General features: G+C 36.1%; 1 protein-coding gene and 1 non-coding gene across 2 annotated transcripts; one reads left to right on the plus strand and one right to left on the minus strand.

Annotated features, from left to right (window-relative positions):
- Positions 1-251: 251 nt before the first annotated feature.
- Positions 252-2,385, minus strand: LOC127086382 (uncharacterized). The gene is made up of 3 exons (XM_051027141.1): positions 2,145-2,385; positions 951-1,156; positions 252-774 (listed from the first exon to the last, which is right to left on the minus strand). The coding sequence occupies exons 1-3, from the start codon at positions 2,232-2,234 to the stop codon at positions 510-512; spliced, it is 561 nt and encodes a 186-aa protein (XP_050883098.1). The 5' UTR covers positions 2,235-2,385; the 3' UTR covers positions 252-509.
- A 19,661-nt stretch (positions 2,386-22,046) lies between these two features.
- On the plus strand, positions 22,047-22,153 carry LOC127089373 (small nucleolar RNA R71). Its single transcript, XR_007790981.1, has one exon. It is a non-coding gene; the product is annotated as a small nucleolar RNA R71 (small nucleolar RNA).
- The last annotated feature ends 4,406 nt before the right edge of the window (positions 22,154-26,559 follow it).

Here is a 26,559-nt window from a genome sequence, read left to right on the forward strand (position 1 = left end):
ATGGCCGAAGCTGCAAAACAGTTAAACTAAATATTTATATAGAAAATAAAACATGTCACACAAATAAAATCTAGATAAACATATATAAAAAAAAACGGACATTAAACTAAAAACTTCAAATTCCAAATACTAAAACAGAACGCTAAAAGCAGAAATTAAAAATGCTATACCGGCTTTCATATCAGATAACCAAACATTTTGAAACAAATGTTGCAGATAACAAAGACTTATACAGATCAAGTGTCCAACAATGCAACAAAACATTCTCTCTTATAAATTGATTTATATATATGACAAAGAACACCCCAAAAATGTACGAGGTAATGAATCCAATCATCGTCGATTAAAAAGACAATAGGTAACAACAACAATAACAAAAATCACTAACATACAACTTATACATTCTAGTATAGCCTCTAAAACCGTAAAATATAATAAATGTGACATAAATGTTACGGAATCAAGTTTCAGATATAGCCACATTTTAGACAAGAACGAGACTAACAAGCTCATTTGTAGGTTCCCATCCCGACGCCAGTCTCACCACCTCCAAGATATGGTTGGAAACTTTCCCTTGCACTCGAGTAGTTGATGTAATAGAACTTCGAAATAATGGAGGTGAAGAAAATGAAGGCGGCACCAGCAGCAAAAACTCCTTTCCTTACTGTCTCACAAGAAGGAGGATCATTGTAAATGATGGTCCTGTACTTTGTGTGGTAAGCATTTTCAACTGATCCCGCCAATAAGCACATCTCAGCTATCAAGAAAAGCACCCTGAAAGATAGAGTTGCAAAAGCAAAGTGTTTTAAGTTCAAAATCAGCATTTCAGCTATTTCGCAAATTTGAGAGACTAAATTGTCCGGCTCTTACAATTTCAAAGACTAAAATGCTGTTTTACTCCATTTTGGTATAAAATTATCTGAATTTTTAGATTATGTTAAGACTTATACCAGCAGATTATGAAAAGAATGACTGCACACGCCCTTGAGCCTCCGGGCTTTAGAGGCTTCCCGCAACAGAAGCATCGACTGGCAACCATTATGACGATTTGACTAACAAGGAGGAATAGAAATGCTCCAACACCATAACCGGTTGATATATCCGAGTTATAGACACAATAGTTATAGTTTTCATCCCTGTCTGGAACAATCTTGGCCTACCAAATGAAAACAGAGATAATGTTTTCCGTAAATGTAAGAATTCCTTACTTGAATTATGAGTTACATTTGACTAGGATTGTAAGAACTTTGACTACTTAGTTCTTTAAGCAATTCTTAGTTGACATTAAGGAAAAGCAAGTAAATAATCATAAATTCATAATCGAGCAAAGGAAAAAGCAACTAAGGCAATTCTAGAGGCGTAGAATTGATTTTGAAATGACTTTGAGTTGCTTAGTTCTTCTAAAATAGCCTTGATTCTGCCTCAAAAATTGATTCTACTTGAAGCTATAATTTGTAGGGTTTGAGTTTAAAAGTGATTTTTACATTGAAATTGACCGTTGAACTCAATTTTGCATAAAACTATTCAAACAAATCACTTTTAACCAGAATTCACTCAAAATCAATTTTTTTTTTCTGGCAGAACCAAACATATGCTAAATAAATAAAGAGGAAATGAGAGATCTGAAGTTTCAAAACAACACTTCATCTTGTTTACAGATCTGGATCTCTAATTGCAAACACAAAGCAAATCACAAACCAATTAAACCAACAATTAAATTCTTGATTCAAGAGAGAAAAGTTTAAAATTTTGAATGTAAAAGCCAAGGAACAAACAAAGTCACATAAACACAAATATTTGCAGATAGTTTCAATTGTAAAATTCATAAACACAATGAGACTAATTGAAGCCTTTTAAGCTAACAAATGATAAACCCAATACTAAATTCACAATCTTTAATCCATACAAAGAAAAACAAAAAGCTTAAAGATTCAAGCTTCACCCACATTTTCACATGTTATTAACAATCAAAACTAAACAAAAAAGAAAAAAAGACGAAAACTTTCTTTTATAACCTTCAACGATTCAACAATTCCTCCAAAACCCATAACCAAAAACAAATTTTGACACAAACCCAGATTCTAATTTTCGATTTTACCTAAAACAAAAACACTTAAACTGAAAAGTGATTATTAATTACTCACAGTGCTTCTTCTTTGTTCAGCAGCAACAGCAAGTCCAAAAGCAATCAAGTCAAGAACAAACACACCAATGAGTAGCAATTTGGAAGCCATGGATTCGAATCAAAGATGAGAAGAGAATGTAGCTGGATCTGTACTTTATCTCGAACTGCGTTGTTATATTCTATGGCGTTTCTTTGCAGCTATAAGGTGTGCATTTCTGAGTGAAGAACAAGGTAACAAGTATAATTAATAAATATAAAATATATAAAGTATTTTATTTTTGGAAATAATAAATAGATATAGAAAAAGACTTGGCAACTAATTTATGAGTATATGAAAGTATATATTTTACCTACTTGCACATTGATTAATCACCTAATCACAACTTTTTTTAATTTATATTGGAGAAACAAAATAAAATATAAAAAAATGTTATTCTAGAGGGTAATGAATAGGGTTTCTAATACTCATTTTCATATTTACTATTTAAAAAAAAATTTATTATCCGAGTTTATATTTACATGTACTTAGATTCATTAATGTTTAGGTTCGTATTTGTATCTTATAGTATTTAAACATACATATTTATATAAAATTTAATAGTGATTCATTTTATAAAATTATTATATTAATATTATATAATAAATAATAAAAATAAAAATATAAAAATATATATTATGTAGATATAAATATACTTGTATCCCAATATATTTGTTTATTTTCATAGATAATTATTTGTGTATTTATTTTCCGAATTTTGACCCTATTAATTTTTTCATGTGTCTATTGGAGATGAATTAGATTACAAGCACCACATTATTTTCACTAATGTAGTGTAAGGTGGCACATTTTACTTGACAGCTTCCACACTAATTGTTTATTATACATGAAAAGTGATTAAATTTTTTGCATTAAAATATTTGTATATATATGCATAGAATTAAATCATTTTAAAATTTTATATTTTTAAATGATTTAAAAAATAGTTTAATATTTATATGTGATTTAATTGAATATTTATACAAATTAAATCTACGTAAAAGAAATTATAAATACATAATAATAATTGAATAGCTATATGGGTGTTTTAGATTTCTTGAATTGGGTTTGGAGATTTGGTGGGAGGAGAATCGGTTGGAAAAGAGAGTAGGTTGAAGAATTGAAGGATGGGATAAAATGGTAATTTCGTAGGGAAGTGAAATATGAAATAGATTAGGGGATTTGTCGGTGACAGACTGGTGAGGGTATAAAATGAAAAGCAAACACTTACGTCATATTGAAGTACATTGGGTTAGAAGCATGTGAAGCTTCTCCAATTCAAAGTGAGTCATCTTTTTTTAGGCATTTCCCTTTTAATTATGTTATACTATTATTTTATATCTAATATAAAATAAAAATATTGTCTAAAACTCTAAAACTCTGTTTGGTGAAACTACCTAATAACTTTTATATATATATATATATATATATATATATATATATATATATATATAAAGTAGTAAATTTAAGAGTCAGAATAAAATTTTGTTAAAATAAGAAAGGTGGGGAAAAAAGTGACAAGTTAAAAACTATAAGTTCAAAAACTATTTTAAATAGTTTTTAAGAAAAAAACTATAAAATAAATAAAAAAGATAGAAGTTAAAAATTAAATAATAATTATCAAACAGGATATTTTTATTAATATGAGCTAAAAAAAACAAATTTAAAAATTTAAAACTCTTCTTCTGATGTTACTTAACCGACTTTAAATTTGATACATGAAACAAATTTACTATTTCCTCCATCTTATAAAAAACGTCTTATTTACACTTTTTATATATCTCAAAATAAATATCTCTTTAGATATATTTGTTTTTTTTTTCACTAACTAATAAATAAAAATATTTTGGTCAATAATATTAACTTTATTATTAAAATTAACAAATCTAATCATTTTCTTAAGAATCGCGCAGAGCTCAAATAAAACTCTTATTATGAGACGGAGGGAGTATGTTCTAAGTTTAGTCATACACCATTATATCCTTCTATTAAGCTACATCAAAACATTGGGAAGCTATTTGAATATATAACTTCTTCTAAAAGATTTATTTGTTAGGGTTTCAATACGAGGGAATATTTTTATATTGGGTCTTTCTTTATGAACAACACACTTTATGAGAGACACATCAAATATTCATCTAAAACTTTAAGGTGATATGTATGTGGGTTCTCTCACTTATTAATGCTCAGGTCTCCACTTTTCTAATCAATGTGAGACTTCTCCACGCCTTATTTCTCAAAGTTTTTAACTCAAACTTATGTTTTCTCTGAAGGAGAATCGCGATCCAAAATGCAGCGGAATTTAAAATTTCTCCTTTAGTAATCCTTACGAATGGGCATGATCAATGATAGAATTGTTACCTCTTGTGGCGATTGAAACCTTTGATGCAGATCTACGGAACGATCACGAACGTTGAATGGTGACAACGCCTCTACTCAGCCACACGAACGAATTCCTTCAATCTCAGTGCTAGCTGCTACGAATGAAGGTTTTGAGTGAGAGAAACAAAATTACAACTACTTAAATGCTTCTGCACAAGGGTTCTATTTATAGAACCACTTGTGTGGGTTGTAAGCTAAAAAAGCCCAATTAAATGTATGTGGCCCATATCTTATGATATACCAAAATCACTTAAGCGTGTGGTACCTTACCATATTTCGTATTCTACTCAAGTGCATCGTACCTTACGATGTCCTACAATTCACTTAAGTGCATCGTACCTTACGGTGTTCCTTATTTACTTTATCTCTCAGCAATTCGTTCTTTTGTGTGTGACCCTATAGGTTTTCACGGCATTGCCAATTATATTAAATCACGTATTTAACATAATAAATAGTGAGCAGTATCTAGCAACACATCACTGCTACCCAAGACACAAAAATGTCATGTGATCTGACAAATCCTTTTGTGATAATACTTATGTGTACAATTACCTTTTTGCCCTTATGTCTATATTGAACACAAGGCATAAACCGTGTCATCCTTGACCAGTTCAATATTGGGCCCGTAGACGTTTATCCTGTTATGCAGGATGGACAAATTCCATCTAGGTCACTCATGTCCCTTAGCATGCTTCGTGGAGTATCCATCAACCGTCTTTATGGTCATTCAGTTACGAACAATGTTTGATCAGCAATAAGGCACTCGACTCTACATCTAGGGTACATAGTGGTTTCAGGTCAAAGGGTGGTATACACTATTATCACCATGAGAATAACTTATGACACTTAGCATAACATTCTATATAGTATTCTCATAGCGGGTCAATCCAGTATAAATATTACTCTCAATATTCATACTTATGTTTAAGACTTGATAACTCCTTATCCATGATCCATGAGATGTGATCATCAGTCTATATACATAATAGTCTTAATGCTTTAATGTTATTCCACTTTACAACGAAGCTCGACTACGGATACTTTAAGAATACTTTCCTTGTATTTAATGGGATCTCATGATTAAGTCACACTTGATACATTAAACGAACTAGCTATTCTATGGACTTTATTAAACAAACATAATAAAGAAAAAGTCTTTTATTATTAATGAATAATTTGACACAAGTACCAAAATTATTGGCTTATAGGGCTTACACCAACAATCTCCCACTAGCACTAGAGTCAATCATGCATACCCCTAATGCCCATAGATCTAGTATGACCATCATGCTTCTGCTGCGCAAGAGGCTTTGTCAATGGGTCAGCAATATTGTCAAGTGTAGATACTTTGCATATTTTCATATCTCCTCTATCTATTAACTCTTGAATGAGGTGATAACGTCTAAGTATGTGTTTGGATCGTTGGTGAGATCTAGGCTCCTTAACTTGTGCGATAGCACCATTGTTATCACAATAGAGATCAATGAAATCCACAATGCTAGGAACTATGCCAAGTTCACTAATGAAATGTTTGATCCAAACAGCTTCCTTTGCTGCACTTGAGGCAGCAATATACTCGGCCTCGGTTGTAGAATCAATAATTATATCTTGCTTTTAACTTTTCCAGCTCACAGCGCCACTGTTTAAGCAAAACACATAACCAGATTGCGATCTAAAGTCATCCTTATCTATCTAGAAGCTAGCATCGGTGTATCCAATTACAGCAAGCTCTTTCTGACCTCCATATATCAAGAATGAGTCCTTAGTCCTTCTCAAATACTTAAGGATATTCTTGACAGCTACCCAATGAGCATCATCGGGATCAAATTGGTACATACTCGTTGCACTTAAAGCATACGAGACATCTGGTTGAGTACATAATGTTGGTGTAAGCCCTAGAGGCCAATACATTTTGGTACTTGTATCGAATAATAAAAGGCATTCTCTTTATTATGGTTGATTAATAAAGTCCCTGGAATAGATAGTCCGTTTAATGTATTAAGTGTGACTTAATCATGAGAACACATTAAACATAAGGACACTATTCCTAAAGTATTCGTAGTCGAGCTTTAGTGTGAAGTGGGATAACATTAAAGCATTAAGACTATTATGTTTGTAGACTGATGATCACATCTCATGGATCATGGATAAAGAGTTATCAAGTCTTAAACATAGGTATGAATATTAGGAGTAATATTTATACCGGATTGACCCGCTATGAGAATACTATATAGAAAGTTATGCAAGGTGTCATAAGTTATTCTCATGGTGATAATAGTGTATTCTACTCTTCGACCTGAAACCACTATGGACCCTAGATGTAGAGTCGAGTGCTTTATTGCTGATCCAACGTTGTCCGTAACTGGATAACCATAAAGACAGTTGATGGGTACTCCACAAAGCATGCTGAGGGACATGAGTGACCTAGATGGAATTTGCCCATCCTGCATAACAGGATAAATGTCTATGGGCCCAATATTGAACTGGACAAGGATGACACGGTCTATGCCTTGTGTTCAATATAGACATAAGGGCAAAAGGGTAATTATACACATAATTATCATAGAAGGAATTGTCAGATCACATGACATTTTTGTGTCTTGGGTAGCAGTGATGTGTTGCTAGATACCGCTCACTGTTTATTATGTTAAATGCGTGATTTAATATAATTGCCAACGTCACGAAAACCTACAGGGTCACACACAAAGGACGGATTAATGAGAGATAGAGTAACTAAGGAATACCGTAAGGTACGGTGCCCTTAAGTGAGTTATAGAGCATCGTAAGGTACGATGTACTTGAGTAGAATACGAAATATGGTAAGGTACCATGAGCTTAAGTGATTTTGGGCATATTATAAGATATGGGCCAAAATACACTTAAGTGGACTTTTAGCTTGAAGCCCACACAAGTGGTTCTATAAATAGAACCCTTGTGCAGAAGCAAAAATTTGCGGTTGCATTATTTTCGTTTTCTCTCACTCTCTCTCTCTCACTCAAAGCCTTCATTCGTACCAGCTAGCACTGAGATTGAAGGAAGCCGTTCGTGTGGACTGAGTAGAGACGTTGTCATCGTTCAACGTTCGTGATCGTTTCGTGGATCTGCATCAAAGGGTTTTGATCGTTACAAGAGATCTGCACCAAAGGTTTCAACCGTCACAAGAGGTAAATATTCTATCACTGATCATGACCATTCGTAAGGATCTCTAAAGGAGAAATTTTAATTTCCGCTGCGCTTTGGGTCGCAAATTCTCCTTCACATAACATGGCATACATGATAGATCCTATTGCAGATGCATATGGAATCTTATTCATGTGATCCCTTTCTTCCTTAGTCGAATGGGATTGTGTTTTTGATAGACACATGCCATGTTGCATAGGTATGAATCCTTTCTTGGAATCATGCATATTGAAGCGTCTCAGCACTTTGTCTATGTATGTACTCTAACTTAGGCCAAGCAATTTATGTGATCTATCTTTATAGATCCTGATTCCTAATATATAGGCTGCTTCACCTAGGTCCTTCACAGAAAGCATTTCCCCAACCAAGACTTTACTTGTTGTAGGGTAGGGACATCATTTCCAATGAGTAATATATCATCTATATATAATACCAAGAAGATGATCATGCTCCCACTAACCTTCTTGTAGACACAAGGCTCATCTTCATTCTTGATGAATCCATATTGTTTTACTGTTTCATCAAAACAAAGATTCCAGCTTCTGGAAGCTTGCTTCAATCCATATATTGATCTTTGTAACTTACATATCTTTTGGGCTTTTTCTGGTATGTCAAATCCTTCAGGTTGTGTCATGTACACATCCTCAAGAAGATTCCCATTAAGGAAAGCAGTTTTGACATCCATCTGCCATATTTCATAATCATGATATGTAGCGATAGCAAGTAAAATCCGAACAGATTTAAGCATTGCAACTGGTGAAAAGGTTTCATCGTAGTCATCCTCATGAATTTGTTTATATCCTTTTGCAACCAGTCTTGCCTTATAAGTATGTACCTTACCATCCATGTCAGTCTTCTTTTTGAATACCCACTTGCATCATATAGGGTCAACTCCTACAGGAGGCTCTACCAAGGTCCAAACCTAGTTTGTGTACATGGAATCCATTTCAGATTTCATGGCTTCTAGCCACTTCTCAGACTCGGGACCAGTTATGTCCTCTTGGTAGGTCACAGGCTCATCTTGATCCATGAGTAATACATCACCTTGGTCAGTTATGAGATATCCATATCTCTCAGGTAGGTGACGTATCCTGCTTGACCTACGTTGGTCTTGTTCTACTTGAGCAGGTTGCTCTTCCACAACTACTTGTGTTTCCTGCTCCAATTCCTCCACAGGTGTATTAATGCTTTGTGATTATTGAATTTCTTCAAGCTCTACTTTCCTCCCACTGATTCCTTTGGAAAAAAAATCCTTTTCTAGGAGTACTCCAGTTCGAGCGACAAACACTTTTCCCTCAGAAGGATTGTAGAAGTAATACCCTCTTGTTTCTTTAGGATACGCCACAAATAAGCATTTGTCAGATTTTGGCTAAAGCTTAGTTGAAATTTATCGTTTCACATAAACTTCGCAATCCAAAATCTTCATGTAAAACATGTGTAGTTTCTTACCACTCCATATTTCATATGGTGTCTTCTCAACCTTTTTGGATGGAACACAGTTAAGTGTGTAAGCTGCTGTCAATAGTGCATGCCTCCAAAAGGAGTTTGGAAGATCAGCGTGACTCATCATGGATCAGACCATGTCTAACAAGGTTATATTTCTTCTCTCGGAGACACCGTTCCATTTGGGTGTTCCGGGAGAAGTAAGTTGGGATAGGATCCCACACTCTTTCAGATGGTCATCAAACTTTAGACTTAAATACTCACCACCCCGATCGATTGGAAAAGAGAGTAGGTTGAAGAATTGAAGGATGGGATAAAATGGTAATTTTGTAGGGAAGTGAAATATGAAATAGATTAGGGGATTTGTCGGTGACAGACTGGTGAGGGTATAAAATGAAAAGCAAACACTTACGTCATATTGAAGTACATTGGGTTAGAAGCATGTGAAGCTTCTCCAATTCAAAGTGAAACATCTTTTTTTAGGCATTTCCCTTTTAATTATGTTATACTATTATTTTATATCTAATATAAAATAAAAAATATTGTCTAAAACTCTGTTCGGTGAAACTACCTAATAACTTTTATATATATATATATATATATAGATATATATATGAGCTCCTTGATTCGGAAAATCCCGTTGGAAGATTTTCTAGTGAGTCGAGATCCACATTTCACTTTGTTTTAAGTCCGCGTAGGCGGATTACACAAATCTAGGTTATTTAGGTAGGAACTCCTTCCAATTGTATCTAATACAACTCTAGAATATTTTAGTTGGGTGAATAACTCCTTATTCCAATCCATCACATGGACCATTTCCAACTCTTGCTTCTAAACATATATAATCTTATTATAATTTATTTAGTTAAGTTTGACCCATTGTTTTAGCAATTGGATATTACAATTATCCCATCGCACCTTACTAATATAGAATATGCACCTCGCGTAGGCGAAACCTACATTATTCGATACTAGTCTTGATGGGTGCTAAAACTTGGAAAGCATAAATTTAATATTTAATTTGAGAGAATTTGCAATTATTTTGATCTCATCGGCTTATTTATCATATAAATCGTCTCTCACATGCATCAACATACATTCACAATGAAATAGTTATGACCCTTAGCGCAATTGTTCTCCCAAGCCAATGAGAGAACCAAAGCTAACCTAATAACGATCTAGGCTTCTCCAAGCAAGATCTTCAAGGTTGACCTCCTTTGATATTGTATTCTTCTCTTTCTTCATAACATTACATTACATAAAAGAAACTCGTTTTACATACGAGGGAGTGACATGACAAAAGAAGTTACATTAAGAGATTAAAAGAGAGACACGACAAGGAAACTTAGGATATGATGTGTGTTCTCCCCTTACGGACTGCAATTCCACACCTCCCACTGCAACTTATGGGGTGAAAATAGTATATCAAAGATAGCTAGTGTGAATGCACGACAAGGAAACTTAGGATATCCTATTCCAGGGTGCTGGTAGAAGTAGACATAACGAAGATGCCTAGGGACCATGTTTGGATCAAGGATCATAATGGAAAAATGTTGAAGCAAAAAATTGAATATGAATGGAAACCTAGATATTGTCAAAAGTGCTTGAAGATATGACATGATTGTGCCTTGAAGAAAGCAACTCCAATACAGAAAAATGAGAAGATATGAAGGCCAAAAGCTACACACCCTGAAACAAAAGAGAGTTATACCCATGTAGCCAATAAAGCTAATAGTCCTGATAGGTGATCGTGACTTTGTGAGTCTATCGGGGTATTAACTACAAGTGCACAGTCTAATCGCGTAGTTTTAAAAGATATCGATCCCACAGGGACTTAATGAATCGATATACCGTTTTTCTAGGGTTACTGCGTAAAGCTAAGGCGGATGATACTTTGATGATTAGTGGGAATAGTAAAACTAAATTTAGATCTAGATAAAATATCAAATAACACGGATATCGGTATGTAGTTCATCGTAATTAGGGAATCAAATCTTCGTTGGTCTTTTTAAAATAAGTCCTTTCAGTAGACACTATCAATTAAAAGTCTTTTCCTCAAACTCTCGCTCTGTTGAATCAGATTATGACCTTATATTAACGTACGCTCTCACTATTTAGTTAAATCTAAAATCACTTTTTGAAAGCAATAGAATCTATAGAAACTCTTTTTAAGAAAACACTAACCGTTTAAACGCCCTCGTCTCAAACTCTCGCTCTGTTGACTTAGACTATATGATTAAACTTAAATGCTTAACTCTCGTCCTCACATTTAACCTTTAAAAATAATTTTTGAAAATGATTGGAATTTAATTAACTTTAAAAATTGTTTTCGCCCTGATTTAAAGTTAATGTTCAATTTACACTGTCCAGTTAAAAGCTTAAACCGTCGTTTTATTGATTTTAACTTCTTTATGTCTTTTACTCTCGTACAAAAACTTTGGTATTAACTCTGTAAATTGAGACCAGAAAAAGAGTGGCTATAGTTTTAAATAAATTTAAACCAACTCAGTTTTGATTCCTTTATTCCGCTTACTTTACATACCGATATCTAAATTAATTAGCCGGACATGCTAAACACGCATAAACAACAATCATGCATAAATACGACCATAATAAACAAACAATATATATAAATAGCAGCACAAAGCATATGTAAATTAAAATAATAACTCAATTAATTAATGAACCTGGAAAATTACTAGAAATCTTGGTTTTATCCCCTAGCTTCGATGCTCGAACACTCCACCACAAGTCGGTTGGATTTGTTCTTCACAATTCTTGATCAGACAGGAAGGTAAAAACAAAGAAATAAAATACTATGATCTAACGTAAGGTTAGATCCAGTAAAAATTACACAATAGTTTCCGGTGTAGAAACTATCGTGAGAAAATAAATTGAATGCTTAGTAAATTAAGCTAGCAAAGAAAATAAAATAAAATGCTAAGAAAATAGAATGCTGGAAAATTAGAAAGCAGGGAAAATATTGCACGGCGTACGTCTCTCTTCAATTGGATCTTTTGGGGTCTATTTATATTCATCCATAAAATAATCGTTTCCTCAAAAGCATCTTCAGTAGGGTTCCAAAGTGTCAACGAGTCAAGAGGAAAAATAGGAGAGAACGTCCTTCTGTTACGCGCGTCAAAGCCAAAATATAAGAGTGGGGGTGTGACGGCCGTCACACTATGTGTTACGGTCGTAACACTAGGTAAAGAGGCGTGACGCTCGGCACGTGAGTGTGGCGGTCGTCACAGCCATTTTGCTTGCCCCAAACGTGGGCTGGGCTTTGTGAGATGCTTTTCCTAGAGAATCCTCTTTTTGCACCCCTTTTCTTTCTTTTTCACACATGCTTCAAATAGTGTTACCTGAAATAAATAATAAGAGAATACCAAGTAATATCGAATAATATAAAATAAATTGAATCAAATAACAATATAATTTAATTAAATCAAGTCTAAAAATGTGATATAGTTTCATGTTATCAAACTCCCCCACACTTAGACTTTTGCTTGTCCTCAAGCTAGATACAATGTGGAAATCGATTTCAAATATTAGCCAGATAACATTTCCAAACACATATCAATTCGTAATAGGTTGCAAGTAAATCTCGTTTAGAAATAACTTGAGCTTAATCTTAACATCAAAAATTACTGTAACAGCACTAGATAACCTCACCTTATGCAAACCATTTCGAGTCATGCTATTATAGCTCGGCCTAGTTCTTTTACTCTTATTTCACCCGTTTTCATTCTAGCGAAATCACATTAAGCCCTTTATCCTTTCGCGCACATAGTGGAGTAACCGATTAGCGATTCTGATCCCCTTTTAGCTAGAAGTTCTGGTACGTAAGTTGGGTAACTTCGTTATTTGGTCCATTGCAAATTGCGGGGGATCGGACCGTAGTCCGCACTACCAAGTTCAGCACCAGAAACCGCTGAGCCAACTCACAATGGGTCGTTCATACTACGTTTTTGTAGGGTCCGCAACCTTTGGATTAAATGATTGTGTAAGGATCACATAACTTAATTAGTGCATTTCCTGATTTTTAATATGTTGTTTTGGGAATCATTCACTTATATTCATCGGCTCTCCACGTAATTTGCTATTAAGATGGTGCCGACTCCTCGTATAAACTACTCGGGGTTACTATAAAACTAAAAGTGCAAGGAATTGGTATTATAGGTACTTAGCCTGATCTAACATGCTGAGGTTTTTAGAGTGCTGGGGCGGTAATAATTTTGTCTTAATTTCACTCAGGTTGTATAAAATAAGCATCCTTTATACTTATTGAGTGTGTTGAAGTTTGTTATGGCTCAAGAAAATTTGAGGGGAATAGATAATAAAAAAAATTCACACTAGGGACTTGACTTAAAATAAATTATTATTATTATTATTATTATTTTATATATATAAAAGGGAAATAACATACTTGAAAGGGAAATATTGAAAGGTAAATAAATATAACTGAAACAAAGTTTTCCCCCCTACACTTAAATGAAACATTGTCCCCAATGTTTCAAAAAACGAAAGAAAAGGAAAAAAAGAAGGAACCCAAACTCAATTCTGCCTGTGTCCTCTTGTTCTCGGACCCGGTGATCGTTGACGTACTTCCAAGTCATCAAACCTGTTAAGAAAGTCAGTGAACCGCTGGTCGGTTATTGCATTCCTCGCTTCTTGTTGTTGTTGCATCTGGCGCATCAGTTGCATTACTTCGTTATTCTGCGCATGCATGGCATCAAGCCGTTGGGCTTGATGTTCAATAGCATCCATGATGTCATCATTTGTTGCGGGCCTTCTTTTTCGACGACGTCGGAGGATGGACCAACCACATTATCAGAAGGATTATGTGGGACCGAATGTTGTTCAGGACCTTGATCACCTTGCTCCATTTCATCAAAATCGTCTGGGGGTGGGTTTGCTTGAGTAGGCTCGGTAGGTTCGGGAGCATTCAGATCGTAGATGAATCGGTTGGGGTTGGTGACATCGGTGAGGGCAATGTTGGGCAAAACAACGCTTGGGACTTCTTGGTTATTCACCATAATATAATACTTCCCGCCTACCCTATTTTTGATTAAGCGGCTGGAGCGACAATAACTTATATCCATAAACAGGGGGTGGCAAAGATTGCAAATTTTGAAGTCGGTCTCCTAGATTTAAGCCGAGTGCGATGGTGGTTATTAATCCTCCAATCACAAAAGGTTGACGGCCTCGAGCGCAAAGGGTACGGATATGGTGAAGTAAGAAAAAGGCGGCGTTTACCTTTGTGTCGGCTGAAAAGATGCAGTGTAGGAAGAATAATTCTTTCGTGTTGACTTTGCTGTTGTTGGGTCTTCCAAAGATGGTGTTTTGCAAAATACAGATAAAATACCGGATAGTGGGGTTGTGTATGTGCGAAGCAAGTAGTGCATCCCAATTAGTGGTTTCCACACCGGATATTTTTCCAAAGAGGTCGAATGCGTTCGTGTTCCATTCTGAGTTTGGAGGGATTCTTGGGTGGACTTGGTCTCCTACAGGAAAGTGTAGCATGACACTCAACTGTTCCTGAGATAGTGAGTACTCAGTGTTGAACATACGGAACTTTGCGGTACCGGTTAAGTATTCGTCCTCACCGGGTGGAGTGGTGTAGGAATAAGAACTTAAAAACTCCAAGGTGAGTGATGGGTATGTTGGGTGATTTTGTATGCAAAGAAAAGTTAAATCAGAAAGCCTAAGCAGCCATTGCACACCTTGAAGTAATCCTAATTCTTGTAAGCAATTTAAATCTGGGTACCTAGTAGATATGACACCGCATTGTTGGAACCGAACGAACTGCTCCCGTTGATAGTTGCTATCTTCAGATCGGAAAATAATATTTCCGAATTGCACTTCTTGATGTTGGTTCTCTGCCATATTGATAGGTAGGTAGAAAGAAGGAAAAGAGGGTGAAATATATTTGTATAGAATGGTTTGTTGGAATGATGTGGTGTAGGAAGAAATGTATTGTAGGTATTTATAGGAAGAGTTTTGAAATTGGGAAGAGGAGTGGGTGAGAGAAAAATAAATGTGGATGAATGTGAGTGAAATGGAGTAAAGAGGTGGGTTGAATGGGGAGATGAAAAGATGGGGAGTAACAGTCATGACCATAACGGTCAACAATGTTTACGAGGAATCACGTTGTCACGCTCGTGACAGAGTGTGTTACGAGCGTCATGGGTTGCATGGCGACCATGAAAGTATGTGTGACGCTCATCACACTTCTGAGCATGCAACGGTCACTACGCTCGTGACAGCATGCGTGGAAGCTTAAGAAATGTTTTTATTATTATTTTTTTAGTTTTGTTTATTATATTTGCTATTGTTTTATTTTTTTGAATTGCCATGAATGCTACTCTACCACACCATAGTGTATATATATATTTTCTAATAGGCCATGTAAGTAGTAGCATACAGTAAATATCATTATTGGTAACTTTAGATAGTGCATAGATTAAGATAAAATTTAATTTAACCAATAATGCCAATAGCTTCATAAAAATAAACATAATGGAATATTTGAGAATAAAATAAAACATGCGAAAAGTAAATACTAAGATAAAAATAATGTCAAACGAAACTATAAATTTCCTAAAACTAAAACTAGTTAACTGCAATTCTTCTAGTCACTTGTAGAATCTCTTGTCGGAGGAGCAAAGGAATTGACACGGTGTAGCAACTCGTGGAATTGATTTGTCATTCTACTCATGTATTCCAGAAATTCATGTCCCATGTTAGTTAACTCTTCTCTAATGGCATCTTGTTCTGACATCAAGGCTTGAATAGCGGTATTATAATCAGTTCCGGGCATATGATGTCTAAGATCAGGTATTGCCGATTCTGCAGACGGGATAGGATGAGGTGGAGAGGCATCATCATGGTAACCAGTTGGTGTCTGCGGATCAGACTTAGCATAAGGAATCTGGTTGTCAAGAATCTCATAATCTTGGATGGTTTCAACAGATCTAACAGGAGAAGGTACTCCATCCAGGTTGTAGAGCCAATTATTTCGGTTATGGACACTAGTCATCAGGCTGGGCATGGTGAATAGGTAAAAAGCTTGGTTGTTAATAAATAGTTCAAACTCTTCAGGTCCAAGGTTTCCTATAAACATAGTGTTGAAAAGGAAAAGTATATTCATAGGTTGAATACCACAAAAAGGTTCAAATCAAGCATGGGTTGGCGTAATCCAATGGCATTAGCAATCATAGTTATCAATCCTCCTATTTGAATCGGTGCACGATCATCTTGAATGAGGAGGTCAAAACTCGCCAACATATAAGTGGCGTCATTCACTGGACGGTTCTGGGAAGCACAAAATATTATGAAGAGTTCACCACGTGATACTGTGGTGATGTTTTATCTTTTCCTAAAAAGAATGTGTGCTAGGATCTTGTGGAAATAACGGAATGCTGGGTTATGTATGTTTCCAGAAAGAAACTCATGTTCCTCAGGGTCGTCATTTCCCGTCAAACTTCCCCAAAAATGCTCAAGCTCTCCATATTAAAAAAGGTCTTCTTGGCTCATGGTGAATGTGTCAAAAGAAGTAGGGAACCCTAAGAGGTTAGTAAATTCTTGAATGTTATACTGATACTCCATATTGAACATCCTGAATTGAATGAAACCTCGGTTTATTCCTTTTCCATGGTTTGGTAAATAAATCAGGGAGCTAAGGAATTCTAGAGTTAGCCTCCGGTAAGTAACAAATTGTCTCCGAATAGGAGTGGTTCCCCACCCTATTTGACTCAGCAGATATAGGACACTATCTCTTAGCCCAAGAACGGTCATTGCACAATCATCAGCATAAAAACTTGGGTGCATCTCTCTCTCAGCTAGTTCTTCAAATTTTTGTCTTTGAGCTCTCCCTCGGAATTTGATACCCATGCGATCAATATGTCCCATCAGGTTAGTGTTAACTAAAGAAAAGGAAAACAAGAATTTAGTCAGGATTTGGCCAGATGCCGAAAGAAGAAAAGAGGAAAAATTTAATAAAATAAAGAAAATGAAGAGTGAAAACTGAATAAAATCAAAAAGGATAATCAAAGAAAAATAAAAATTTGTGGGTTGTCTCCCACGAAGCGCTTTGTTTAATGTCGCAAGCTCGACATAAAATTATTAAACGTTAATCTATTAATTTTGGAGACAATACGTCTAAGTGCAGGACTTGCGAGTCTTCATTGTTTTCATCATAATGATAATGTTTTAGACGCTGCCCGTTTACGATAAATGATTCAATAGATTTTCCTTTAATTTCTATAGCCCCACTAGGAAAGACATTAATGACTTGAAAAGGGCCAGACCACCTAGAGCGTAGTTTTCCTGGGAATAACTTAAGTCTAGAGTTAAATAATAGGACTACATCGCCTTGTTTGAAAGTTTTCCTTGATATACGTTTATCATGCCATTTTTTCGTTCTTTCCTTGTAGATTCTGGCATTTTCGTATGCGTCTTGTCTAAGTTCCTCTAATTCGTTTATATCAAGAATTCGCTTTTCACCGGCGGCCTTATAGTTTAAATTTAAATTTTTAATAGCCCAGTAGGCCTTATGTTCTAACTCCACTAGGAGGTGGCAAGATTTACCATAAATAAGCTTAAATGGAGTTGTTCCTATGGGAGTTTTGTAAGCGGTTCGGTATGCCCATAAAGCTTCGGGTAATTTTGATGACCAGTCTTTCCTCGATGTAACGACTGTTTTTTCCAATATCTGTTTAATTTCTCTGTTAGACACTTCCACTTGTCCACTAGTTTGAGGATGGTAAGGTGTTGCTACTCGATGTTTTACACCATACTTAAACAATAATTTTTCAAGTATCTTAGATATGAAATGAGATCCACCGTCACTGACTACTATTCTTGGGACACCAAATCTTGGAAAGATTATATGCTTAAAGAGTCTAATTACTACTCGTGTGTCGTTTGTTGGAGAAGCTATAGCCTCAATCCATTTTGATACGTAGTCAACCGCTACGAGTATGTACTTGTTACCAAAAGAAGGTGGAAAAGGTCCCATGAAATCTATTCCCCACACATCGAAAATTTCTACTTCCAAAATGCCTTTTTGCGGCATTTCGTCACGTCTAGATATGTTTCCTGTGCGTTGACACCTATCGTATTTCTTGATAGCGGCATGCACATCCTTCCATATGTTTGGCCAATAAAGACCGGCTTGTAGGATTTTAGAGCAGGTTTTGGATGTACTTGCATGTCCACCATAAGGAGCGGAATGACAATGTTGAATTATACTTTCTACCTCTTCTTCAGGTATACAGCGACGGAAAATACCATTGGGGCCTCTTTTGAAAAGTAAAGGGTTGTCCCAGTAGTAATGTTTTATGTCATGGAAGAATCGTTTCTTTTGTTGGTAAGATAAATCAAGTGGAACCACTCCGGCGGCTAAATAATTGACAAAATCAGCGTACCATGGTGTAACGCATACCGCCAAGGTGGTCTCTACCTGTTCATCAGCTCTATTTTCTTCCAAATTAGCTATAAGTTTATCGTACGAGAAATCATCGTTGATCGATGTTCTTTCTGGTTCCAGGTTTTCAAGTCTAGAGAGGTGATCTGCTACTACGTTTTCAGTTCCTTTTTTATCTTTGATTTCCAAATCAAATTCTTGTAGCAATAAGATCCACCTTAGGAGTCTAGGTTTAGCGTCCTTTTTTGTTAAGAGGTACTTAATGGCAGCGTGATCAGTGTAAACGATTATTTTAGCTCCGACCAAGTAGGAACGAAATTTATCTAGTGCAAATACTACTGCTAAAAGTTCTTTCTCGGTCGTGGCGTAATTCATTTGTGCTTCATCTAGAGTTCTACTCGCATAATATATGACGTGAAGTTTTTTATCCTTTCGTTGTCCTAAAACAGCGCCCACGGCGTAGTGACTTGCATCACACATTATTTCGAAAGGTTCATTACAATCCGGGGTTTGCATTATGGGCGCGGAGATCAATGCTTGTTTAAGTGTTTGAAATGCTTCTAAACATTTATTGTTGAAGATGAATTCAGCGTCTTTCATTAATAATCTGGTTAAAGGTTTAGTTATTTTAGAGAAATCTTTAATGAATCGTCGGTAAAAACCGGCATGTCCTAAGAAGCTTCGTATTTCTCTCACAGTTTTCGGAGGTTGAAGGTTTTCGATTACTTCTATTTTGGCTTTGTCGACTTCAATTCCTCTATTTGATATGATGTGTCCTAAAACAATTCCTTCTTGTACCATAAAGTGACATTTTTCCCAATTAAGTACTAGGTTTACTTTTACACATCGTTCTAGAACTCTTTCTAGGTTTTCAAGACATTCTTCGAAACTTTATCCGCATACGGAAAAGTCATCCATAAAGACTTCCATGATGTTTTCGAGAAAAACGGCGAATATTGCCATCATGCACCTTTGGAAGGTTGCAGAAGCATTGCACAAGCCAAACGACATTCGTCGATAAGCAAAGGTACCAAAAGGACATGTGAACGTTGTCTTTTCTTGGTCATCAGGATGAATTGGTATTTGAAAGAAACCTGAGTAACCGTCCAGATAGCAGAAGTGAGAATGCTTGGCTAGTCGCTCTAACATCTGGTCTATGAATGGTAAAGGAAAATGATCTTTTCGGGTTGCTTTGTTTAGCTTCCTATAGTCAATGCACATTCTCCATCCCGATTCAATTCGTTTGGTTATAGTTTCTCCTTTTTCATTTTCGATCACTGTTATACCTCCTTTCTTTGGTACTACGTGTACAGGACTAACCCATTTGCTATCGGATATAGGATATATGATACCTGCCTCTAATAACTTCATTACTTCCTTCTTCACTACCTCACTCAGGATCGGGTTTAGTCTCCTCTGATGTTCCCTAGAAGTTTTACAGTCTTCTTCTAGCATGATGCGGTGCATACAAATAGAAGGACTTATCCCTTTAAGATCGATGATGTTGTATCCTAGTGCGGTTGGATATTTTCTTAAAATATGTAGGAGTTTTTCGGTTTCAAGTTTTCCTAGGTCTACATTGACTATCACTGGTCGTTCAAGTTCTAAGTCTAGGAATTCATATCTCAGATTTTCGGGAAGTGTTTTCAGGTCGAGGGTTGGTTTCTTAAGGCATTGCGTAGGATCTGATGTTATTGCTAAACATTGGTTCAGTCTGTCTTCTACACGATAGTCGGACAATTCGTCATTTTCTAATTCTGTTTCTTTTATGCATTCATCGATGATATCCATGAAGTAACATGTGTCTTCTATTGCAGGTGCTTTCAAAAATTTGGAAAGAATAAACTCAATTTTCTCTTCTCCTACTTCGAAAGTGAGTCGTCCTCGTTTTACGTCTATGATAGCACCGACGGTTGCTAAGAAGGGTCTTCCCAATATAATGGGGGTAACTTCATCTTCTCTTATGTCCATAATTATAAAATCGGTGGGAATGTAGAATTGACCTATGCGCACGGGAACGTTTTCAAGAATTCCTACAGGATATCTAACGGAACGATCTGCTAATTGCACAGACATTTTAGTTGGTCTTAATTCTTCCATTTCAAGTTTCTTGCATATGGACAAGGACATAACACTGATACCGGCTCCTAAATCGCATAAGGCTTTATCTCTGACAAATTTTCCTATATGACAGGGTATAGAAAAACTACCAGGATCTTTAAGTTTAGGAGGCATATTTTGGATTATTGCGCTACACTCAGCAGTGAGTGTAACGGTTTCGCTGTCTTCAAGTTTCCTTTTATTAGATAAAATTTCTTTTAAGAACTTAGCATATGAAGGCATCTGTGTAATAGCTTCTGTAAAAGGAATCGTGACGTTTAATTGTTTCAGTAGGTCAACAAATTTTTTAAATTGGCCCGCGTCTTTGGTTTTAATTAGCCTTTGAGGATAAGGGATAGGTGGTTTGTAAGGCGGCGGAGGTACATAAGGTTCTTTGTTTTCTACGGTTTCTTTATTACACTCTTCCTTTTCCTTAGGTCTACCTTATTCCTCAGTTGACTTTTTAGAGTTTTGGTTCTCAATCCTTGGGTCTACCTTATTCCTCTGTTCCACTTCTTAATATAATTGCATGAGCGTGGCCTTTCGGATTAGGTTGGGGCTGTCCAGGAAAGGTACCAGTTGGGGCAGCAGTAGGCGCTTGTTGTTGAGCTACTTGCGAGATTTGTGTTTCCAGCATTTTGTTATGGGTAGCCAGGGCATCTACTTTACTTGCTAGTTGTTTAATCTGTTCGTTAGTGTGTACATTCTGGTTTAAGAACTCTTTATTGGTTTGCTGTTGAGAAGCTATGAAGTTCTCCATCATGATTTCCAAATTGGATTTCCTAGGAACGTTATTGTTAGGTGTAGATGGGGTCGGCTTTTGATATCCAGGAGGTATAGTTGGGGCTTGACTAGGAGCTTGACCTGGTGCGTATAGAGCGTTGTTACTTTTATATGAAAAGTTAGGATGGTTCTTCCAGTTTGAGTTATAGGTATGCGAGTAGGGATTTCCTTGAGCATAGTTCACCTGCTCTGTTTGAATTCCTGTTAGGAGTTGACAATCTGTAGGCGTGTGACCTTGAATTCCACAGACTTCGCAATTTTGAGTTACGGCAACCACGGTGGTTGGAGGTGATACATTTAAACTTTCGATTTTCTGGGCAAGAGCATCCACTTTTGCATTAACATGATCAAGGCTACTTATCTCGTACATGCCCCCTTTTGTTTGAGGTTTCTCTACCATTATTCGGTCGCTTCCCCACTGATAATGATTTTGGGTCATGCTCTCGATAAGTTGATAAACGTCAGCGTAAGGTTTTTCCATAAGCGCACCACCGGCGGCGGCGTCTATTGTTAACCTTGTGTTGTACAAGAGACCATTGTAGAAGGTATGAATTACTAACAAGTCCTCCAAACCATGGTGTAGGCAAAGTCTCATCATGTCCTTGTATCTTTCCCATGCTTCGAAAAGAGATTCGTTGTCTTTTTGCTTAAATCCATTTATCTGGGCTCTCAACATAGCTGTTTTTCTTGGGGGAAAATATCGGGCAAGAAAGACTTTCTTCAACTCATTCCATGTGGTGACTGAGTTGGAAGGAAGAGACTGAAGCCATCTTCTAGCTTTATCTCTTAACGAGAAAGGAAAGAGACGAAGTCGAATTGCCTCTGAAGTGACACCATTAGCTTTAACGGTATCAGCGTATTGGACAAATACGGATAAATGAAGCTTTAACGGTTCCAGAAAATTGGTTCTGTTGCACTGCCTGCAACAGCGAAGGTTTAAGTTCGAAGTTGTTCGCTTCGATTGCGGGTGGAGCAATACTCGAATGCGGCTCATCTTGCGATGGAGAAGCGTAATCTCGAAGAGCACGAGCTGGTTCTGCCATCGCTGGTATCGTCGAAGGAAGAAGATTTTTGAGATCAGGAATTTCGATTGGAGGAAGATTGTTTGTAGCACGATACTCCCGAATTCGTCGTAATAATCGGAGATATCGTTCAACGTCGTTGATTCGTAAGTAGTACGGTTCGCCTTGTGAGCGAGTGTGTGGCATACAAATCAACGAAAAAGAAGGAAAAATAAAAATTGCCTTAGTCTCTACAGCGTAACAGAAGAGTTACGATATCGACTAAATAGAAGTCCCCGACAACGGCGCCAAAAACTTGATCGCGACTTTGTGAGTCTATCGGGGTATTAACTGCAAGTGCACAGTCTAATCGCGTAGTTTTAAAAGATATCGATCCCACAAGGGCTTAATGAATCGATATACCGTTTTTCTAGGGTTACTGCGTAAAGCTAAGGCGGATGATACTTTGATGATTAGGGGGAATAGTAAAACTAAATTTAGATCTAGATTAAATATCAAATAACACGGATATCGGTATGTAGTTCGTCGTGATTAGGGAATCAAATCTTCGTTGGTCTTTTTAAAATAAGTCCTTTTAGTAGACACTATCAATTAAAAGTCTTTTCCCCAAACTCTCGCTCTATTGAATCAGACTATGACCTTATATTAACGTACGCTCTCACTATTTAGTTAAATCTAAAATCACTTTTTGAAAGCAATAGAATCTATAGAAACTCTTTTTAAGAAAACACTAACCGTTTAAACGCTCTCGTCTCAAACTCTCGCTCTGTTGACTTAGACTATATGATTAAACCTAAATGCTTAACTCTCGTCCTCACATTTAACCTTTAAAAATAATTTTTGAAAATGATTGGAATTTAATTAACTTTAAAAATTGCTTTCGCCCTGATTTAAAGTTAATGTTCAATTTACACTGTCCAATTAAAAGCTCAAACCGTCGTTCTATTGATTTTAACTTCTTTATGTCTTTTACTCTCGTACAAAAACTTTGATATTAACTCTGTAAATTGAGACCAGAAAAAGAGTGACTATAGTTTTAAATAAATTTAAACCAACTCAGTTTTGATTCCTTTATTCCGCTTACTTTACATACCGATATCTAAATTAATTAGCCGGACATGCTAAACACGCATAAACAATAATCATGCATAAATACGACCATAATAAACAAACAATATATATAAATAGCAGCACAGAGCATATGTAAATTAAAATAATAACTCAATTAATTAATGAACCTGGAAAATTACTAGAAATCTTGGTTTTATCCCCTAGCTTCGATGCTCGAACACTCCATCACAAGTCGGTTGGATTTGTTCTTCACAATTCTTGATCAGACAGGAAGGTAAAAACAAAGAAATAAAATACTATGATCTAACGTAAGGTTAGATCCAGTAAAAATTACACAATAGTTTCCGGTGTAGAAACTATCGTGAGAAAATAAATTGAATGCTTAGTAAATTAAGCTAGCAAAGAAAAGAAAATAAAATGCTAAGAAAATAGAATGCTGGAAAATTAGAAAGCAGGGAAAATATTGCACGGCGTACGTCTCTCTTCAATTGGATCTTTTGGGGTCTATTTATATTCATCCATAAAATAACCGTTTCCTCAAAAGCATCTTCAGTAGGGTTCCAAAGTGTCAACGAGTCAAGAGGAAAAATAGGAGAGAACGCCCTTCTGTTACGCGCGTCAAAGCCAAAATATAGGAGTGGGGGTGTGGCGGCCGTCACACTATGTGTTACGGTCGTAACACTAGGTAAAGGGGAGTGACGCTCGGCACGTGAGTGTGGCGGTCGTCACAGCCATTTTGCTTGCCCCAAACGTGGGCTGGGCTTTGTGAGATGCTTTTCCTAGAGAGTCCTCTTTTTGCACCCCTTTTCTTTCTTTTTCACACATGCTTCAAATAATGTTACCTGAAATAAATAATAAGAGAATACCAAGTAATATCGAATAATATAAAATAAATTGAATCAAATAACAATATAATTTAATTAAATCAAGTCTAAAAATGTGATATAGTTTCATGTTATCAATAGGAACGTGCCTATAGAAAACTGGACAGTAGTGACAAAAGGAAGAAGAGACAAAGGCAAAAACCCCATGGTAACTGAATGGAAACCCATGTGCCTGAACAAGGTATGTTCGATCAAAATAGTTTCAATCCCCTAAACATTGGAGAATGTCTTATAGGGGACCCTTCCCATAACCCATGATTGTTACATGGAATGTGAGGGGTATCAATAAGGAGGTTAGGTATAAAGATATTTACTCCTCTTGCTCCGAGTTCCAAGTGCCTGTCATTGCCTTACTAGAAACTAGAGTAAAGAATAATAATGCAGAGAAAATCAGAAATTGCTTTGGAAATAAATGGACATATGCCAAAAATTATATGGATCATGATAATGGGAGAATTTGGCTGATATGGAATCAAAACTTTATGAACATCAAAATCATGCAGACAACGACTCAACTTATACATGTTGAGTATGTGGACTTGATCATAACCTCATACACATGGTGACTGTCATATATGCTTATAATAAACATAAGCAGAGAAAATCCCTTTGGGATGATATTGAGAGAATATGGGAGAACATGACCTATCCTTGGATTATCATATGGGACTATAATAATGTCCTGACTAGTAAGGACATGATTGGAGGGAACCCAATTCAAGAAAATGAGTTTAAAGACCTTGCTGATATGATGCATAATCTGGGCCTGTATGAAGCTTTGACCAAAGGTTGTTACTACACTTGGTCAAACAAAAGCAACCATAACACCATATATTCTAGAATTGACAGGATGATTGGGAATGTGCAATGGTTCCAAACATATCATAATTCCATTGTGGAAGTGATGGCCCCTAGAACTTTTGACCACGCCCCAATGAGATTTAGGGCACACACACAGGTCCTATACAGAAGGACCATCTTCAAATTCCTTAATTTTATTACTCAAGACCCTTCTTACTTACAGATTATTGCTCGAATATGGAAAGAAAATGTTAGAGGATCTACGATGTATAGAGTGTGGAGGAAACTACATAGATTACAACCATCCATCAAGCCTTTAATTAAAAGTGTGACTGACATTCAGATACAAATTTAGCAAACTAGACAAGATTCGTTGCAGGCACATGAGAATCTTAATAGCAACTTGTAGCGGTGTATTCGTTACTATATGATCTATTGGTTAAATCATAAGCAAAGTATACAATGAACATAGAGTCGCCACCGCACTTTTATTTATCCAAAGGACTGGCTAAAAAGCGAACAAAAGCCTAAGAAGTTTTACTCGTAGAAAACCAATGAAAAGATCAGAGATCGGGGTAAGGGGTAAATTACGCAAAGGGAAGGTGTTAGGCACCCAATGCGTCCTAGGTACTCCTAGGGAGCCCTTTTCACACTTTGTTGTTTGAAAATTATTATTTGTCATGACATAAGTATTGTGCAAACATGATTGGGATGATGAGAAAAGAATGTACAAATTAATTATTTTTGTGTTCGAACGGATGAACCCGTTGCCTACGTACCTTCCATCAAAGGTAAGGATCAAAACGCCGTAGTTCGGCTAAAAGATTTCCAAACATTTGTGAGTACATTTTAAAACAATAGCACTAAGGTTTTACGTTATCCACGGGAGAAAACTCAACCTTATGAAACAACACGTCCACCATGTGAGAAAAGCTTCCACTCGCTAGTGAGGGGTTAACCCTATAATAAGCAAGGAAGACTTACAATTCAATCAACTAAGGACAAATAGGTGAGGTTAACATCAACCAACTAGAATAAATCAAGCCTATGGCTAATGTATGAAAACTTAATAAGCATGGACAAAGCCACAAAATCATTTGAAGGGGTGGAGTTAATTGATTTGGAATTATTTACAAAGTGGGGTCAAAGTATGATTAAAGTCAATTCAAAGAAGTATTTACAAAATGGAATTTGAAAAATCATGGACTTAAGGTCCAAGTTTCTAATTTGAAAAGGGGTGAGAATGTTTGCACAACATTTATTTCAAGTTTTAAAACATGTGTGAAAAGTTTAGGACACAATGG

The sequence above is a fragment of the Lathyrus oleraceus genome, chromosome 5 (assembly GCF_024323335.1).
Source record: "Lathyrus oleraceus cultivar Zhongwan6 chromosome 5, CAAS_Psat_ZW6_1.0, whole genome shotgun sequence".
NCBI classification, from domain to species: Eukaryota; Viridiplantae; Streptophyta; class Magnoliopsida; order Fabales; family Fabaceae; genus Lathyrus; species Lathyrus oleraceus.